The following is a 21794-nucleotide window of genomic DNA, read 5'->3' as shown; positions in this document are numbered from 1 at the left end:
CAAAACATCTTCATTCCTTTTCATAAGCTTATGTTGTATTAAATGTGCAATGCCTTCAGCGGTTTAATTTTTAATTACAAATATTTTGCGAGATATTCTTTTTTTTGAGTATTTATGTAACTTTTAAATTTAGAATACGTCTTTTCAATATTATATTGATTAAGGATCAACTTGTATAGCTGGATAGAAAATGAGCTAAATGTTCCCTTTAAATTACAAAAAAACAAGCATATTTTGAAACCAATTTTTAAACCTTATATAGGGAATTTGAGGCTGTCAAAAGTGAAAACATTTTGACATTTTATTTAGGGCCAATTACCAGCCACGAAAAAGACAAAAACAACAATAGCTAACCTTGGCCACCATGTTGTTCCACTGCTGCTGTGAGAAGTCCGGGGATAGTTGCGAGCCCATGGGCATAATTATCCTTCCGCTAAGACCCACAATGCTCAACCTGGATGGCGGCTGTAGATGCCCGGATTGGTACCGCGGTGACATTGGGCCTGGAGTACCCTTTCTTTTAGCGTTGTGGCACTGTTCATTAGCTCAGCGTCGTTTTATGGGAATGCAAGTGATCTAAAAAAAGATATTATATGTGAATTTGAATAACCTCGCACAAACCAGTCTATGTTGATGCGATGGCAGTATCGGAAATTCTTGATGCATGCGCTTATAAACCATACCAATATAACAATCCCATTGGGTGGATCGTTCTTCTTGACCCCCTGAGTACTACGTGAACAATGCATCGATTCTAACCTTTATTGAATTACCAAGGGAGCTTACCTGTTGAGATGTTGGTACCGTTTAAGTTTGAGGGAACCTGGTGACCCCACTGGTGAGGGTAAGGCGCCTAGGAAAAGATGAGAAACATCTGCATTAATCTCAGTAATGTATTTAAGCACAAGTAAAATATAACCAACAAGCAAATTTGTTGAAATTGATATCCCCCCATATGCTTCTGGACACAAAAGTGTTATATTTGACACTAAAAAAAGCATTTTGCAAGATACAAAGGGCCATTACTCCGTTATTAACATATGGTTTACAATGCCATTTTGCGTGCATCATTCTCTTATCCATATATATACTCATACCAAGTTTCAATGAAATCCGCCAAAGCACGTCCGGTATATGGCTCCGGACGGACGGAAAGACGGAAGGACGGAAAGATGAGAGGACGGAAAGACGGACGGATGGACAACGCCAAAACAATATCCCTCCGCCTATGACTGGAGATAAAAATAATAAAATGGCATCAGGAAGACAGGGAAGTTTGTTTCACAAAAATCATTTTTATTATGTTTTAATTTTGTTGATATAAAATGAATACACACTGTATGTACAGGTCATTTTGTACAAATACAGTCTACCTTGCTAAATTTACTCCAGAGGCAAAACAACATGTATATATATTATACAATTAATTTCATACATTCACTTTCAGATGGTACAAGTTGACCACTTTAATAGAAAAAAAAAATCTAGCTACCAAAATGTATTTGAATGACCAGGAAATTTAGATAATATTGTTTGTAACAAGTTTATTGTGATTGAAATACACAAAACAAGAGATGTTATTTTTTAGAAACACAATGCCCCCTACTGCGCCGGTTTGATTTTTGATTTTTTTTTATCATTTGGAAAGTACTGATAATTATCTCCCTTTGAAGCTTATTACTTCCCTTGGATTTGTTTTTGTGACTTTTGACCTTGAAGGTTGACCTTGACCTTTCACCACTCATGTGCAGCTCCATGAGATACACATGCATGCTAAATATCAAATTGCTATATGAAGCAGCATAGAAGTTATGAGCATGTTTTGAAACCTAAACGCAAAGTGTGACGGACAGACAGACACACTGACAAACTGACAGTCCGATCACTATATGCCCTCCTTCTGGGGTATCAAAATCACAAATTAACCATGTGGATAAGGTAACCTAGTTTGTCCTGAAGTCCACACTCCAGAGTCCACTGCAGCTTATGTCTGCCCAATTGTGACACTTTTGTCCATGCAGTAAACTAGATAGCTACTAGATAGCTTTAAGCTACTGAACGTCTGCCACATTTATGAAAGTTCAAGTCACCGAACAACTGGTTATTTGTTGGTCACAGTTGGTCACAGCATCGGTCAAAGCATTTTAATTGCGATATTAATTATTCCCTAACTGCCTGAAAACAGGGTTGGGAGGCGAATTTAGACAACTCAGACAAGATGATTGAAAGTTCTGTTTACTATCTAAAACCAGATGTGCACAACTCACGTTGAAGCAAAATGTGACTAGTAGGTATATAAGCTCGACGTTTTTCCTACACTGGGCGCATTCTTTCGAGAAAACTGCAAGTTATTCCCAATTAGCGTCAAGGGAGTGCAGAGGAAACTTGGATTATACTGTTTCGCTTTTCGTAACACGTCTCTTTCTTTTATTAATATATATTACGGAATATATATATATATATATATATTAACTTGGACTTGTGAAAGACATAAAAGAACATATCTTATAAAAATATTAAACTGGAATTATGACTGTTATGAATTGAAACCACTATACGATCTATTCAACAAAAACAATACAAGTTTATTTAAAAGGAAAGACTTCTTTTATTTGTTTATCCCGTTTCAAGAGATTTGAAGAGCCAAAGTACTCAGAGACATTAAGTCGTAGGGTTACACAATGCTTGACAGAGTTTCCAGTCGTTCAGCTGTTAAGACAGCCTGCTGTTCTGGGAAACCGATCTTTGGTTGTATAACTCTGTGAAGAAAATCCAAGACTTTTATTTCTTTGTTTATAGAACACTCCACACATTACAATGTGTTTATTTGTTAATGTGTTGTTGTTTTTTGGACCAAAGTCAGTCATGGACATTCAGTCAGTAAGTTTACATTCTCTTCCTTGTATTGGGTAAACTGGTTTATAAGAAAAAAATATATATATACTTATGCTTATAACTGAAAACGGCTTTACTTGGGCATGAATGCTTGTAGACATTATTTCATGACCAATATCATCACAAGTTATGTGGTCACATTTAGAATTAAACGAAATTTCAAATGCTCAACAAACTCAGCTTACCACAAGAGCTGTCTCCATAGGATGACATATGCCCCCCAATAATGCCTTGATAGTTATGTAAGACAGCTAAATAACAGAACAAATTTTCGAAATTTCCTAACTTCAAAGTCATGGCCACAGGGGTCAAAATTTGTGTGCGTATGGAAAGGCCTTGTCCTTATACACATGCAATTACCAAATATGAAGGTTACATATGAAGCGCATAGAAGTTATGAGCATTTTTCGAAACTTAACGAAGATTCCGAAACCTAAACGCGGACACTAAGTTCAAGGTCAAGGTAAAAGGGGAAAACATTTGTGTGCGATTGGAAGGGCCTTGTCCATATACACATGCATACCAAATATTATGAAGGTTACATTTGAAGCGACATAGAAGAGCATTTTTCGAAACCTAAACGCAGATTTCAAAACATAAATGCGGAGCCTAAGTTCAAGGTCAAGGTCAAAGGGGTCAAAATTTGTGTGCGTATGGAAAGACCTTGTCCATATACACATGCATACTAAATATAAAAGCTACATCTAAAGCGACATAGAAGTTATGAGCATTTAAAAATAAAAAGTTTGACGGACAGACAGACAGACAGATTGATCACTACATGCCCAACTGTGGGGGCATACAAATATCTTACATACAAACTACGGCTGATCTTTAAACTGTCCTATCTGATAACAACTTGTACAGTAGATACATCCATTTCACAATCTAAAATTTAACTGTCAATGATACCCGGTAGACTATGGTTTGTCCAACCGTATACAATGGAAAGTTGGAAACCCTCTAAACTGGGACAATTATAAAACTCATGTTTACAGGGCATTGCATTTTGGAGTGGAAGTAATTTACCCGAGTGTCTGATAAATCCCTACAAAGTGAACAATGGATCGAACAATAAGTATGACTTACCAGTTTTAAGATATACTTATCCTTAATACAATTTGTTTTTTATTTTAAACATATAGTGAACATACCCTTATATGAGTAGTATTTTCATTTAACAAAGATGTTACATAATATACATGCATGTTCTAATTTTTATTCACAGCAACACAATGTTCACTTAGCCCTTATGATTTATTTGTTTACTTGTCAATCTGGATTATATCCTGGAAACAGGCTCGGGAGCGTTTCAATCAGCCTTTGGCTTTCGATGCAATCAAACTTCAATAAATAGGTTTAACTAAGCAGCAACATAAGCATAATTATGCTACGGTGCAAGTCAAATTTTGAAAACTTGGATAGTGAACTAGACAATGACACCTACCAAATTTGTAAAATTGCAATCAAATACATGTGATAGAAATGTGCTGTTTAGATCGTTCATAAAACAGTTCCGTGAGTCAGACAGCTCAGACTATTTTGTAAATAGTGGAGCCAATTATTTAAGCACACTGAGACTACTTAGCTCTCACGCTGTAACAAACATAGTATATACACAAGACAAGAGAAGCTACTGTATTTTACCGTATTAACATCGCCTCTGTGGATGTCGCCCTAAGCATCATTGTTGGCTCAATAGCAATTTCAGGAGATTGTTGCACTCAGTTTCCTCCATCGCCATGTTGCAAACCCTGCTGAGGTGATTGTTGTTGTTGAAGTGCTCTGCAGTTTGTTGCCCTTGCTCTATGCGGGTCCTGGATGCGAGGACTAGCGCTGTCGGGGGGGGGGACATCGGCAAGTATCCCTGATGACTGTCTCAGGTTGACTATGTTCATCTGGGATTAAAACCTGTTTAAAACCGGAAAAAAACATCATAGAGTGTATCTAATGCCTGATGTGTTTCCTACGTCAACCTGAGAAGTTTACTTTTATTCTCCCAATTTATGTTGTATTCAAGAACTGTGATCAAGATTAACACAACAAAACATTTCACATTGGAAATACATGACTGCAATACACAACACACTAACACAGTCCACAAATCTTAAATCTTAAAATAAGCCTGCTAACCTTAATGCGTTTCCTGATCAGATTTCACTTTGGAGACATGGGTTGGGACAGGAGCTGACGGTGCATGTTTGGTCTTTTAGTCTGGTTTGGTGTCCACTGCCATTTCGTGAGTCACATGAGTCTGTAACAGCGGTCAGGGGCTTGAGTGTGGCTTAGCTGGTCAACTTGGCTGACCGCTTTGCTGTCTATGAATCCATGAGGGCTGGACCAGTTACCGTGGATCCACATTGATAGTCCGTATTAACAGTATTGTGTTTTAATTCCTGTATGGCACTTGGCAGTGAAAGGAAATTACCTCCACAGCTTGGAGATGTATCTACCAATTGCATATTGTCCTTGCGGTGTCTGTTATCCGGATGGATTGTAAAGTACCTGGCCTTTCTTCACGTAAGAAAACTGATTATTTTCCTATCCTGTATGTCTATGCAGAACGAGCATCAATATGCGAGCAGTCTATATCAACACTCAGGGCACATAATCAGCAGTTTCCTTCTTGTATACAAGATTATCATATTAAAGCACAGGGCATTTCAATAATGTTCACAACAATGGTGTTTTTTATTCAATAATGACATTCATTACTGTTGAAATAATTGCTTGTATCTTATAATATCAGTTGTAGCCTGTTCAGTGAACAGCTGGATGAGGACTTGCTGACATATTGCGGATTGAATGTGTATTCTCTTACATTCCCACTGGTTGATAGACTGGCCAATTTCAAAAAGAATTCATATAAAGAGGTACTTGAGTGACACACAAGCAAATATTTAGCCCGCACACAAATATTTGACCAATAGTTACTGCACATAACATAATTTCTTGCACATACATAACCTGAAATAAAACAAGATTCTAGTTGGCTTACACAACATAAAAGGGAATAACATTTAACGATACTCCAGTCATATGTGCAGGTCTTCAGTTTTAGCATGTACAACAGGTGTGTCATAGAGTATACAGAAATAATTCCCATGTCAACCTTTTATGAAAACTATTTATAGACAATTAGATTGTCTCTGGATGGAATCATTGTAACTTCTCAACCAAAATACACTTAATATTAAAAGCAGAATAGCCAGATTTTGTCCATCCTGTTTGTCAATTTAAGCCTCATACACAATTAACAATGTAATAATTTACAATCATACAGTATCATCAGCACAAAAAATAACCAATGTCCCACTATGTGTTCTAAATCTATAATATAATTTACTGAAAAGATCAATATTTTTTCATCTTAAGATTTCTTAAACTTGTTCATATTTAAAAAAAGTTTTTATAAAATGTAAAATAAATTTGCTATGTTTTGAAGTAATTATTCATTATTCATTTTTTTACATTCATCTAGAAATGAACGTCTAAAAATAGCACAAGCATCATGTGCATGTATATGTATGTACAAACCATTATTTAAATGGTTCTCTCATTTCATACACAGCTTATGACAAATGGTTAATTAAAGGGCAATAATGAAACAAATATTTTAACAATATAACATCAATAGTACATATTATATAGTTCTAATGTTCAAAGACAAACTCAACATTGTATAAGAAAAACACAATATGTGTACACATATATGTTGCATCTGCAATTACACACACACTTTTTTTGAAATATAAAACACTACAATGTTCTTATGCTCAACTACACAGTGTCATTGAAATACTTATCACTAATTACAACAACTAATTCATACATACACACTATTCCACTCTGAACACCAGGATGTTGTTGTCCCTCCACTGTCCCACAATGATGGATGATGTGCTGCTGTAGCAGACTGACTCTGGTCTCCACACTCCATCCTCTTGAGTAGCCAGAGTGGCCAGCTTACTCTTCCCCTCCCAGTCCACCTGTAGTATAGTGTCGGACCAGCCTCCACAGACCAGCACCTGGCCTGCAGGGGTCACATGTAGACCATATTGGCCACCTAGTGCTGGGTCTCTGAATGTAGCCAGGAGTGTGCCATCCCTGGCCAGGGTGAGAAGCTTGTGCTGGGAGGGGTTGGTTATGTACAGCCTGTCCCCTGTGGGACTCACAGCACACTTCTCTACTGCAAAACAGAGTAACATCAAGATATTGAATTACTGTTAATGTTAAATAATCTTATTAAACATACTGCAGTGATATTATATTACGCATATGTTGCTATGAATAGGCCTTTATACATCTAAAATATATGCATACATTTCAATGATTCAATAGTTAAGTGTGACATTAAACTTCAGTAGCAGAGCTATTGTGTTAACATTCACATGTTGAAATGCGACTGGCGAGTTAGATATGAATTGAAGCAAAATTACACAGATGGAAACACTTACACATACTGAAACAATTGCACAATTCAATCAACAGGAAAACATTGTGTACATGTACAATCATTTAACAACCATAAAATTAAGACAAGGTCATAAAGTGTCTCTTTCCCAGGAACTCAGTTTCTATTTATAGACATGCCATGTAGTGACAGTCAAAATACTTCATTACTCATATTTATAAATCAATAATTATGAATCTTGTTTTGTCTACAATGTACTGTAGCATTCAAAGGGCACATATAAATTATAGAACAAATATTGTAAAAAACAAGAGCACCGCATAACAGGTGCCGCGCTCGGCTGCAAAAGCTTGTCAGATTATTTTTTTTAGAAGTCACAGTGACCTTTGACCTAGTGACCCAAAAATGGGTGTGACGTGTAGAACTCATCAAGGTGCATCTACATATGAAGTTTCAAAGTTGTAGGTGGAAGCACTTTGATTTTAGAGCCTATGTTTAAGTTTTATATTAAAGGTCACAGTGACCTTGACCTTTGACCTAGTGACCCCAAAATGGGTGTGACATGTAGAACTCATCAAGGTGCATGTACATATGAAGTTTCAAAGTTGTAGGTGGAAGCACTTTGATTTTATAGCCTATGTCAAAGTTTTATATTAGAGGTCACAGTGACCTTGACCTTTGACCTAGTGACCCAAAAAGGGGTGTGGCATGTAGATCTCATCAAGGTGCATCTACATATAAAGTTTCAAAGTTGTAGGTGGAAGTACTTTGACTTTAGAGCCTATTTTAAAGTTTTATATTAGAGGTCACAGTGACCTTGATCTTTGACCTAGTGACCCAAAAACGGGTGTGGCGTGTAGAACTCATCAAGGTGCATCTACATGTGAAGTTTCAAAGTTGTAGGTGGAAGCACTTTGATTTTAGAGCCAACGTTAAGGTTTTAGCATGACGCCTACGGCGGACGGCTGACGGCCGACGACAAGCTGGCTATGACAATACCTGTGGTTTTCTCCGAAAACAGCCAAGCTAAAAAAAATATGTTTTTTTATAAATTATATTATTACTAATAGACTGTTGTTTCATCACTGATCCATCTTTGTATTATGTATTATGTAATATTATGTACTATATATATTTTTCCGCCAAACAACGTTACGTTATTGTATGACGTTGACGTCATTTCCTTTGTATTTGTATATATGAATGTATTACTGATGAAGGCTATGGCCGAAACATGTTTAGTACCTAAGACATTTTAATAAACAGTGACGTGTTTGTATGATTTATTTAATTTTATTAGAACAAATATTGTATAATACATCAGCGGGTTTTCTGCTATTACATCTGAATTTTATTTTATAATATCATCTCTTAAAGTACATAACTATAATATATATGACTTTTTTTTCAAAATAACAAGATAAAGGCCTAATGGGTCAATATTTGTTGATTAAAAAAATAACTCCCAATCCGATTCATTTAGTCGATACAAATTTCCAAATTTGTAGTTGTATGGATTTAAAATAGCACAATTTGACTAGACTCCTTTTCCCACCATGGCTAGAAAAATCACTGTTCATAATACGAATATTATCAGGATGAATTAACCATGATTCTTACCTGTATATAATGAATATGATATATCTTCATAGAGGCTGCAGACATGTTTGCCGTTTAATGTGTATTTGTACAGAGCAGTACCAGAGCAGATAAACAGTTCACCCTGGTGGTGGGCAATACCTGTACATCCATGCTGTAATTCAAGCTTTCTACCAGGAGTGATCTGGCTCTGGGTGACTGTGATAAACTGAACCCCATGTGTGTTTCTAGCAGTTTTCACAGCCACTGCAACCTCACTGGGTGTGATATGACACATGTCCCGTATATCAGCGGCCACATCCCAGTGACTCACCACCTGGTACTGCTGGTTCAGCAGCTTTACATTTTTATTATTTCTGTCGGCAACCAGTACCTGTACATCTGGGAGAGCACATATAGCTTGAATCCAACAGAATCGTTTTGAATCACTTGTTATTCTCACATCGTGCGCAGACTTCCCCTGGACCTTAAACACCTTGCCTGACTTTCCAAGCAGAGTCAATGCCTGCTGTATTATATGCTTACATTTTATGCTGGCTATAAGGCAGAGCTCCTTATTATCTCCAATTTTCTGAACGATTTCATGGAATTGTGACAAGTCATTGTGAAGACCAGTGCATTTATGAATAGAACTTGAAACAGACCCTTTTATGCTTATGACTTCAACTTTCATCTCGTTTAGTTCCTTCACAGTAATATTATCAAATTCATTCAAGATAGAAAGTACACTCCTACACATGTCTTCTTTTATATATTGCTTACTTTTTTCCGATGTGTCCACATACTTATTTCCACACTTATCTATATCAGCATTTAAATTGCCACTCATTTGTTCTATTAAGACTGCCCCATGTTCATTGTATGTTCTCTGCAATGACTGAACGCTGACCTCCTGACTGATCTGTAGGCTTTTGATTTCTCCCAAGACAGTTTTGAGCTCCACTAACAGGCCCTGTAGGTCTGTGGGCTGCGTGTTGGTCAGCTCATTAATTGGAGTCACTTTACTGCACTGGCTGAAAAGAACAAATAATACAATGCAATGAACATACCAAGGAATAGTGAGTGATCTTATGTAATACTTCAAACAAGTATACAGTGTCAAATTAAACAAACATGGAAAATAAATAAAAACTCTTTTCTTAGGTTTAATATGGGGTTATACAGATTTGCCCTTTGACCTCTGTGCTTGCATCCCCTTGACTTTTCTGTTGTATATACCTCAACATGTATTTCTGCAACTTTATAACAAGTACAGTAACCCGGCATGTTAGCTTGCGAACCTCTATATTTTGGTTCTTTTTTTTTTCATTATCATTGTAGTAATGTGTCATTTTTATAAAAAAAAGACATTTTAAAGTATGTGTCGAGTGTAAAATAAACAGTATTGCTACTAGAGGACTGACAGTTTACATAAATATTAATCATTGTGTAATTTTGCCCACCTGAATATTTTTATTTGTCTTTTTTCAACATACCCAGAGTTATGGCCCTTGATAAGCAAAGAAATAACATTTAAAATTGTGTTGTGAGTAACACAATGAGTACGGCTGATAGTGGGATGAAATATTCTAAACGTATTATACACCATGTGAAATTACGCATCTTTATATGTTTGTTAAGGTGTTTTTTTACATAAGAAGATACATGTCCTTTTATCCAAACAATCATATGCGTTCAGATGTGAGATGCGTAACTCAAAAATGATTGTTGATAGAGGGATACGTCTACAGTAATATATTAATTGTCAGGTAAACTCGTGCAACTCCATATGTTTGTTAATAATTGTTTGACATTAATGCAGTTGTCTTAAATGGATTAAAATTCAATTATTAAATGCATTTAATAATAACTTTTATCATAATTGAAAATCTGCTTAAAATATTTTATCCCACTTTTACAGCGAATTCGGTTGATTAAAGCCTCATTGATTAAATTTCATCTATAATCAATGGCACAGCTATAATCAACGGCACGAAATGACGTCATCAACTGCTGAACCGGGACTATTTTCGCTCACGCACCTCGTCACCTGTATTTGCCAAGTGCATCAATAACAAGGGACAAAATTGTCACAAAACCAGGTTTTCATTGTGAAAAAAAAATCTGATAAAGGGAGAAAACTCAAACTGAACTTTTGAAATGACCAAAAAAAATTAACCCCCTTTGTAATTTTTTTTTTTTAAATCTATTTTTAGTCGTGGCGACCTTGACATTGGAGATATTGACGTGATTCTTTCGTGTGACACACCGTCCCATGATGGTGAACAAATGTGCCAAATGATTTAAAAATCTCACAATGAATGACATAGTTATGGCCAGGACAAGCTTATTTATGGCCATTTTTGACCTTTGAACTCAAAGTGTGACCTTGACCTTGGAGATATCGACGTAATTATTTCGCGCGACACACCGTCCAATGATGGTGAACAAATGTGCCAAATGATTTTAAAATCTGACGATGAACGACATAGTTATGGCTCGGACAAGCTCATTTATGGCCATTTTTGACCTTTGAACTCAAAGTGTGACCTTGACCTTGGAGATATCGACGTAATTATTTCGCGCGACACACCGTCCAATGATGGTGAACAAATGTGCCAAATGATTTTAAAATCTGACAATGAACGACATAGTTATGGCCCGGACAAGCTTATTCCGCCAGCCCGCCAGCCCGCCAGCCAGCCAGCCCGCCAGCCAGCCAGCCCGCCCGCATTCGCCAATCTAATAACCAGTTTTTTCCTTCGGAAAACCTGGTTAATAAAAACAATATCAAATGTTTGTCAATCTTAATGACCTTAAAACAAAGAAAAGTATTTAAAAAAAAACGTATTTGTTGTCATTTATTGTCATTTAAACCTCGAGTATTAGGTAAATTTAACACTATGTTGCAAATAGGTTCTGTTGTTGTTGCTCCCCTTTGAAGAAGTCAGTTCGAATTGCTCCCCTTTGATCGTAGACAACAATTGTCTGGACCAAGAAATCCTGTGTTAATTTACTCTGTATGCGTCCATCTGATTTTTCTTCAAGTTAGCACCCTTTCTACCTGGCAATACGCACACATGACACTGCATCCCAGTGGTTCTTGCGTCAACAATTGGGTGTCAACAAGCTAGGTCAGATGCTGAAGGCCATGGCAAAAGATTACGGCTTTCTCAAGCACAAGACAATAACAAGCCACTCAGTTCGCAAATTCCTGGTCCAAAAACTTCCAAATGCAAACATTCCACTCACTGAAACCATGGCCATAACAGGACACAAAAATGTCCAGTCCATAACCAATTATTCCAACATATCTGTTGAACAGCAGCAAAAGTGTTCAAACATTCTTGCTCAGTCCAGTAAATGTAACAATCCAACAGATTCTTCTTGATCACCTTCATGCACCGAAACTATGACCGAAATGCAGCCTAGACAACCACTGTCTACCATAGAACAAGTTGATCTTGATGTTCGCCCCACCCAGTCACTTCACCAGCAAATGTCTTTCTCTAGTTCGAACAACTTTGCCTCACAATTCTTTGGTGCCACTTTCCACATTCAAAATGTTAATGTATATAATTAGCTTAAATCCAAGTAATCTTTGTTATTTCGTCACGAAATAACCACATATTATAACAAAGAAGCAAATATTGTGCACCTCGTGATCGACTTGATAGTTTGATATCGAAAGTGAATTGTGTGTGGTGTTAGGCTCCGTTGTAAACAAATGTAGTTCCTTGTATATAACAACTTAATGTCTTATTGATATTATAACACGTAAAGATTTGCAATTCAATATGATTAAAATTTTAATTAATAACGCTCGACTCTTTGTTACAGAACAATATTCTGATTAAAAAAAAAGATAAATATAATAATAGGTTAGTGTTGATTATAGATCAGGTTTATCATGCTCAGCACGAAAACGAAAAAGCACTCGCCAAGGCTTGTGCTTTTTGTTTTCTAAGCCTTGCATGATCAACACTAACCTATTATTCTCTTTGTTATTATGGGTATAACAGGAACTAAAACTGACTACTAAATCTTTATAATTTCATGTTATAATCTTGTGACCAGTTTGACCTATTGACCTAAAAATGGATTGACCTCTTAATTTTCCTCGATGTAAACATAAAATATGTTGCCTGGCTGTAGGTCAAAGCATTCCCTAGATATATTGTGGAACACAATTGGTCTACGAACCAATAGACAAACGGACTAAAGAACAGATGCAAAGCGAAATAACCCTGCTTGTTAGAAAATGGTCCTCTATTTCTAAACATAGTCTGAGTATTAACATTCTAGCCTGTGATAAGCGGCTTATGACATGCAACCCAGCGAGTTTTTCCCTTCTTTATAAAGTAACCTGTAAAAGGTATACTTTCCCAATTTAAGAAAAACTACGAAATTCCCAATTGCTGTCTGAAAATTTCCAAAAAGAAAGGCAAATTCATTCATTTTTTTTCCAAAAGTGCATTTTCTGCAAGTAAACAAACAAGTACAAGAGGGCCATGATTGCCCTGTATCGCTCCACTGCTGAAAAAAAGGCTGAAAAAATATTTTCGGCATGTGCAAATTCTTTAATATAGGCCCTATTTAAGCACATGTACAACTTTGTAGAGGACTTCTATATCTCACTACATACAACATGTGGTAGCCCTTGGTCCTAGAGTTAAAGGGATCTTTTCACGCTTTGGTAAATTGACAAAATTGAAAAAAGTTGTTTCAGATTCGCAAATTTTTGTTTCAGTTATGATATTTGTGAGGAAACAGTAATACTGAACATTTACCATGGTCTAATATAGCCATTATATGCATCTTTTGACGATTTTAAAACCTAAAAATTATAAAGCGTTGCAACGCGAAACGATTGAATAATTTGGAGAGTTCTGTTTTTGTCGTTAAATTTTGTGAAACTACGAAGATTGCTTATATAAGGTATAAAATACGTCAAGTATATGTACTTGGCGGAATAGCACAGTAGGCTAAAGCGTTTTTACTTCAGGACTCTGGCAGGACTCCAGGGGTCACTGGTTCGAAACCTGCTCCGGGCAATGTTCTTTTCCTGTTTTAAATTTTATTCTTGTTTTTTACTGGAGCTTTTACGATCCAATGTTTACATTTAACAATATAAAGCATTTAATGAATAAGTTAAAAAATGCCAAAATCTGTAAAAAGGCCCCTTTAAGGACAAGAATATTTTTAAAGTTTTCACAAAATAAGCAAGATATAAGCGAATAAAATGTTCAATTTTGTGACCCGCAGGTCAGGGTCAAATTTGACTCAAAAGGCATTATTTGAACAAACTTGGTAGAGGAATATAAGATGTTACTGCATACAAAATTTGGTAGCCATAGTCCGAATGGTTTTCGACAAGAGAATTTTTTAAGATTTCACAAAATAGGCGCTTTATAAGCGTTTATTCAATTTTGTGACCCCCCGGGGCAGGGTCAAAGTTGACCCCAGAGGCATTATTTGAACGAATTCGGTAGAGGTTTATTAGATGTCACTACATACCGTACCAAATTTGGTAGCCCTAGGCCCAATGGATATGGACAAGAATATTTTTAAAGTTTTCACAAAATAGGCCCCATATAAGCGTATGTTCAGTTTTGTGACTCCCGGGCAGGATCAAATTTGACCCAAGGGGCATAATTTGAACAAACTTGTTAGAGAACTATTAGATGTCACTACATACCAAATTTGGTAGCCCTATGCCTTATGGTTAAGGACAAGAATATTTTTAAAGTTTTCACAAAATAGGCACTATATAAGCATATAATCGATTTTGTGGCCCCCAGGGCAGGGTCAAATTTGACTCCTGGGGCATAATTTGAATAAAATAAGAAGAGGACTATACAATGTCACTACATACCAAATTAAGTAGCCCTAGGCTCTATAATTATGAACAAGAAGATTTTTAAAGTTTTCCCACAATAGGCCTTATATAAGCATATGTTCAATTTTGTGACCCTCGGGGCAGGGTCAAACTTGACCCCAGGGGCATAATTTGAACAAACTTGGTAAAGTACTATAAGATGTCATTACATACCAAATTTGGTAGTCCTAGGCCTAATGTTGATGGACAAGAATATTTTTAAAGTTTTCACAAAATAAGCCCTTTATAAGCATATATTTTGTGACCCCGGGGCAGTTTCAAATTTGACCCCAGGGGCATAATTTGAACAAACTTAGAAGAGAACTATTACATGTCACTGCATACCAAATTTGGTAGGCCTATGCCATACAGTTATGGACAAAAAGATTTTTAAAGTTTTCAAAAATTGGCCTTATATAAGCATATGTTCAATTTTGTGACCCTCAGGGCATGGTCAAAATTGACCCCAGAGGCATAATTTGAACAAACTTGGTAGAGGACTATAAGATGCCACTACATACCAAATTTGGTAGCCCTAGGCCCAATGGTTATGGATGAGAATTTGTAAAGTTTTCACAAAATAGACCCTATATAAGCATATGTTCAATTTTGTGACCCCCGGGACAGGGTCAAATTTGACCACAGGGGCATAATTTGAACATATTTGGTAGCGGACTTTTAGATGTTTCTACATACCAAATTTGATAGCTCTAGGCCAATTGGTTATGGACGAGAGGATTTTGAAAGTTTTCACAAAATAGACCTTGTATAAGCAAATTTTCAATTTGTGACCCCCGAGGCACAATGGTTATGGACAAAAAAATGGTGAAAGTTTTTACAAAATAGGCCTTATATAAGCAAATGTTCAATTTTGTGACCCCCGGAACAGGGTCAAATTTGACCCCAGGGGCATAATTTGAACAAATTTGAAAGAGGTTCACCCCAGGAACATTCCTGAAAATTTCATCAGAATTGGACCAGTAGTTTAGGAGAAGATGTTTAAAGGAAAAGTTAACGCACGCATGCATGCACGACGGACACAGGACCATGACATAAGCGGCCAGTGGAGCTAAAAATCTATAATTCCCAATTGGAAGATTTAACTATGCGTATTTTCCCGATTTCAGGGGTTTTGCACCCTAATTTTTGCCAATTGATAAGATACAGGTACTTTTCCAAATTAGGGTTCTATACAAATCATCTGCAAACTTGGTCTACTATCTCCAAATATGTTGTGTTGTTATTTAACCTTTTGTGATTATTAAGCTTATGTTGTTGTCACACGATCTATTCATGGCAAAGAAAATACACCATTATAAAATGTTTTATAGGAAGATACGAGATTGGTCTAACAATTTGTTTATTTTTATGTGATATTGAAATTTCATACAGTAGCAATATAAAGAAGTGAAACTCCAGCTGCTGGAGCAGTATTGAATTTTCATTAAAAACAATTAGTTGGTCCTTTATTTAAGGCAAGTGACCGATTGCCCAAACAGTACAAAACAGCACAATACAGCACAATACAAACCAACATAAACACAAAATATGAATAAAGCTGGGGTCAATGGAACGGTCAATGCAAAGCATTGGGGGTTTAAACCTGGTTATAGAGCGCTCAACCTCACCCCAGCAATATTCATAATACATTTAAGTGTAAATAAAATTTAACGTCATAGCATTGTAACTCAAATTAAACAGTAATAAAAGGGAATTAAAACGCATTCAATTTAATTACTATTTAATTACTCAATTGCATTGAAGATACAAGAGTAACAGAATTACAACTTTTTGACGAACGATCAAATAAAACTATTAACAATTGTCAACTACATTCCTTCTTTATAGAAAAGATTTGAGAATGTAGAATCATAGAGTTAATATCTCAGATAATCATCGCGCAAATACAGGAAGAAGCAGCAATAATGGGTGTAAAAATTCCATATTACATAGCTTGGTTGATTATGTGACTGCTAAACAAATTAAAAATAATTAAATCAAACAAGAAACGCCTATCAGAGAGAAAATATAAATAAAATGGAACGTTATAAACCCAATGACCTATGCATGTAGATTACAACTGGGAAAGTCGGTCGTATGACGTCACAAAAATCCATAATGACATAATGACGTGAACAAATTCCAAGGGCAGTCCTAAATAAAATTATTAATGGGGCTGTGCTACTAATAAAACAAGTTTACGTGATTTAATATTAAGAAGCAAATGAATACAAATGGTAATTCCATTAAAGCGACATTATTGGAATCAAACAGTATATAAGCCTACCCTTGCGAAAATTTGTTCTAGAAATTGAAACTGTTCTAGAACATCAGGAACAGTTCTAGAACAATCCATATTCACATTCTAGAACGTATGTTCTGGAACTGTTCCAGAACATTTTCTATAATAATTCCAGAACATTTGTGGAACATGGCTTAGTTCTGAAACTGTTCCAATTATATTCAAGAACATTTTTAGAACATTTCAAGGAAAAAATATGTCCAATTAATGTCTTAAAATGTTCTAAAATGTAGTTCTAGAACACTTTTAGAACTCTTTAAGAACCAGTAAGTTTAAAAAAAGTTTTTATGGGGAATAAGAACACATATAGAACAGGTCTAGAACCTGAAGGTCTACAAATGTTCTACATATTTAAAATAAACTAATTCAGAAAATGATAATTTGACTTCAATTTCAAATTAGTAAGTTCTACAAAAGTTATAATGGGGAATAAGAACACATATAGAACAGGTCTAGAACCAAGGTCTACAAGTGTTCTACAATTGTCCTACATATTATCTCCCTCTAGTTGGGGAATTTCCTTCCTTTAAAATGTTCTTTCATATATTAATTATACCTTTTGTTTATACATAATATTTATGTCAACAATATTATACTTATTTTCTAATTCTGTAACTATATGAAGTATATTGTTGTAGCTAAATAAAGTTTATATATTCTCTTATATAAACTTTATTTAATAATGTAAGGCAATCAGGTTAATTCATGATGAATAGTACACTTGGAACTATGTTTAGAACCGTTCTGAAGGTTTGCTTCAAATAAGTCTCGAACAAACGTTCTAAAACAGTTCTCAAAATGTCCTTATACAGTTCTAGGACACACCAACTATAACTGTTCTGTAACCATACTGAAAATGTTTTAGAATTATTAAGGAACAGTTGTTGAAGGTTATATGAGAAAATTTCTAGAACAAGTGTTCTCAAACAGTTCTGGAAATTTATACAATATAAAGAAGTGAAACTCCAGCTGCTGGCGCAGTATTGAATTTTCATATAAAAAATTAGTTGGTCCTTTATTTAAGGCAAGTGACTGATTGCCCAAACAGTACAAAACATCACAATACAGCACAATACAAACCAACATAAACACAAAATATAAATAAAGCTGGGGTCACCGCCTTGGAACGGTCAATGCAAAGCATTGGGGGTTTAAACCGGTTATAGAGCGCTCAACCTCACACTTTGCCCAACAATATTCATAATACATTTAAGTGTAAATAAAATTTAACGTCATAGCATTGTAACTCAAATCAAACAATAATAAAAGGGAATTAAAACGCATTCAATTTAATTACTCAATGGTATTGAAGATACCAGAGGAACACAGTTACAACTTTTTGACGAACGATAAAATGAAACTACAAACAAGTGTCAACTACATTCCTTCTTTATAGAAAAAGATTTAAAAATACCGGTATAGCGTCATTGAGTTAATATTTCAGATAATCATCGCTCAAATACAGGAAGAAGCAGCAATAATGGGTGTAAAAATTCCATATTACATTGCTTGGTTGTTTATGTGACTGCTAAAAATTAAATTAATAATAATTAAATAAAAAAAGAAACGCCTATCAGAGAGAAAATATAAATAAAATTGAACGTTATAAACCCAATGACCTATGCATGTAGCTTACATGTACCCAGGAACAGAGAAAGAGTTATGACGTAATTGACAGGCGAAGACACAATGACGTGAACAAAATCCAGGGGCGGTACTGTAAAGTAATAATAAAACTATTAATGGGGGGCTACTGCAAAATTGTACTACTAATAAAACAAGTTTAGTTGATTAAATATTAAGAATCAAATATATAAAAATAGTAATTCCATTAAAGCGACATTATTGGAATCAAACAGTATATAGGTGTTTTGACAACTGACGACAGAAATGACTTGTTGTACGATTTGAGTCCAAATGTAGTTTTCATGCAGATTTGTTCATACGACACAAAGACACAATTTTGTTCAACAGTAAAAAATGCCTATAATATCACTAATGATTCCAAATTTTAAGGGAAGACATATATAGTGAATCGAAAACCATCAAACACGTGTTTTTAAGTACATAAGCATCGTATCTCTTTGATAAAAACAAGTTAATTAAATTGAAAAGTTTAATATGAACATTTGGTTTAACATATTTTAATTTGCGGACACGCTTCAAAACATCTCCGTAAAATGATGGATGGGAGATTCCATTATTTAAATGCCTTTTTAAAGAAACATTATATTTTGAATTTAAATCACCATACTTAAGAGTAAAATCTAGCAAATTTATTTCTTAGGTTATGATACAAAAAGCCTTGTTTTAGCAATTTTTTAGTTAATATTAGATTACGATCATTAAAATCTTTAATACACGAACATGCTCTGGCATAACGTACCAACTGCGAAATGTAAATACCATAGGAAGGTCCTTTAGGGATGTTGCCATCTAGAAACGGAAAATTCACAATTTCAAAGTTAAAATCGTCCCGTTTGTCGTATAAACTTGTTTTGATCAAATTATTATTAAAAGTTAAATGTAAGTCTAAAAACGCAGCGTCTGTATTGGATATACACGATCTATTTAAGACTAGTTCTTTTGGGTAGATTTTGTGAATATATTGTTTAAATAATGGATTATCTAAATTAAGTATGTCATCAATGTACCTACTAGTAAGGTTCAAACAATTAATCAAATCTACTTGCTTAGTTTTAGATAATTCTAACATAAATTCGCTTTCATAACAATATAAAAAAAGGTCAGCTATAAGTGGCGCACAATTAGTACCCATAGGAACACAGATAATTTGTTTAAATATTTAACCATTAAATTCAACAAACAAGTTATCCAAAAGAAAAGTAAGTGCTGCACAAAAGTCAAGACAAGTCCAAATGATGTAATTATCTAATATCTGATTAGTAAAAGCTGTTTTAGTGTTTAAAGCTAGATACAAACACTTCTCTCTAGCAAAAGTTTTTTCAATCAAAGAAACAAGTTTGGATTTTATTAAAGCGTGAGGAAGCGTTGTATATAGTGTAGAAAAATCATAAGTACTTACCTGTGACACCTTATATTTTTTATTTTCAATTTTATCAATAACTTCTTAGGTGTTTTTTATTGACAAAAATAGGTTAATATTACTATTTTCATAAGCTTTATTACAAAATTTAGCTATATGATCTTAAAAGCACTAGAACAATTCTGGAAAAGTTCTAAAAACCTTCAGAACTGTTTTAGAACAATTGTTCTAGAAATTATTCTCATTTAACGTTCAACAACTGTTCTTAAATCATTCTAGAACATTTAAGGATGATTCCAGAACACTTCTAGTCATTTGTTCCAGTACAATTCTAGAAATTTTATAGAACATTTCTAAAACAGTTCGCAGGGGCAGTGTCAATGACTTTTTTAAAATTGGGATATATGAATAATATTTTGCAATTAACTTTATACTATACAACATAAGAAAAATGACAACTTTTTAAAAATTTGTTGAAAATATACCTTCATTTTCTTCTCATTATTTGCAAAAAATGGTTAAATGGCAGCAAAGCAAGAGCCAATCGCTCTTCATGAACTATTTTCACATTCAAAATGTTAATAACCCAATTTTAATGAATTCAAAGACACGAGAGACGTTTATGATTATATTACACACAATTTTTTTACAGTTAAGTGTACTTAATAGTGAACACAGTGGACTGCACATTTTCAACAAATATACACAGACCAATGTCTAAAGTAACTATAAATGGCGCGGCAGAGGCCGACGCGTATCTCAACGCCGCATGTTTGACCCAGGGGAGCCCCAGGGTTTGTAATGGGGCCATTCATAGTTGAGATTGACCATATTGTCATAAGAGATGTTCAGTATCAATTCTAAGTAAATCGGTGTAGAAATGAAGAAGTTAATGCAAAATAACCTAAACAAAATGAGTGAAAATCTCTGACCCCTGCCCAGCCCAACCCACATAACTTTTGACCAAGGGGTCAGATCAGAATTCCCAACAGTGCACTGTCGCACATATGCTCATAGCTACCATGTGTGTAAGTTTCAATGCTCTAGTGCTAATACTGTAGGAGGAGTTATGCCAGTTGAAGGCATAACAATTCTGCTATACAGAGATGGGTACTAAAGCCCTACCTGAAAATGACTGGTCAATTTGTGTTGAATGATTATCATTTGTAATATTTTGTATTAGGTGGTATGTTATTGTGTATGATGTAATTATTATAAGTACAAATATATCAGTGTCCGACAAATCCATTGCCCGGAGCCCGGGGGCTACCGATTTTTTTTTATCGGGTTACTGAAATTTTTCAGCTCACGCCCGTCGGGCTACTATAAATCTATAACAGCGGTAGCCCGGTTTATTGACAGACATACGTAGAATAAACACGCTGACCTTGTGTTTGTACACGGTGTATTGCTTATAATCTGATAACAACGTGCAATCAGTTATCTAATCAGACATCCATGACCTGCGGTAATGTCGATTGTATACAGTAACAGTGTATTTTAATCATCCAATCAGAATCAACATTTGTCGTCTGCTAATAAAATAATGAGAGCCGAATGGATAATTTGCGCAAGTGATGCAACGTCATTTAACCGCAATAATGAGTAATAGCGACAACGTTTTTGATGTCGTTAAATATCCAAGGACGCCAAACGGTAACAAAACCTAAAATGAATATTAATTACACTGGTGTTAACGCGGTAACTGAGTAATAGCGAC

The 21794-nt window shown here is 35.1% G+C and overlaps 1 protein-coding gene across 1 annotated transcript in view; it reads right to left on the bottom strand.

Moving 5' to 3' along the window:
• Nucleotides 1–6734: 6734 nt before the first annotated feature.
• Nucleotides 6735–21794, bottom strand: part of LOC127831243 (uncharacterized) — a 108994-nt gene continuing 93934 nt past the window's right edge. The window contains exons 2-4 of the mRNA XM_052356226.1: nucleotides 9282–9921; nucleotides 9011–9116; nucleotides 6735–6928 (exon numbers count right to left, since the gene is read on the bottom strand). Of these exons, the coding sequence (XP_052212186.1) occupies nucleotides 6735–6928; nucleotides 9011–9116; nucleotides 9282–9921 (940 nt within the window). The remainder of the gene's footprint in view (nucleotides 6929–9010; nucleotides 9117–9281; nucleotides 9922–21794) is intronic.

Source organism: Dreissena polymorpha, chromosome 5 (assembly GCF_020536995.1).
Source record: "Dreissena polymorpha isolate Duluth1 chromosome 5, UMN_Dpol_1.0, whole genome shotgun sequence".
NCBI classification, from domain to species: domain Eukaryota; kingdom Metazoa; phylum Mollusca; class Bivalvia; order Myida; family Dreissenidae; genus Dreissena; species Dreissena polymorpha.
This window is presented reverse-complemented; position numbering and strand designations above follow the sequence as displayed.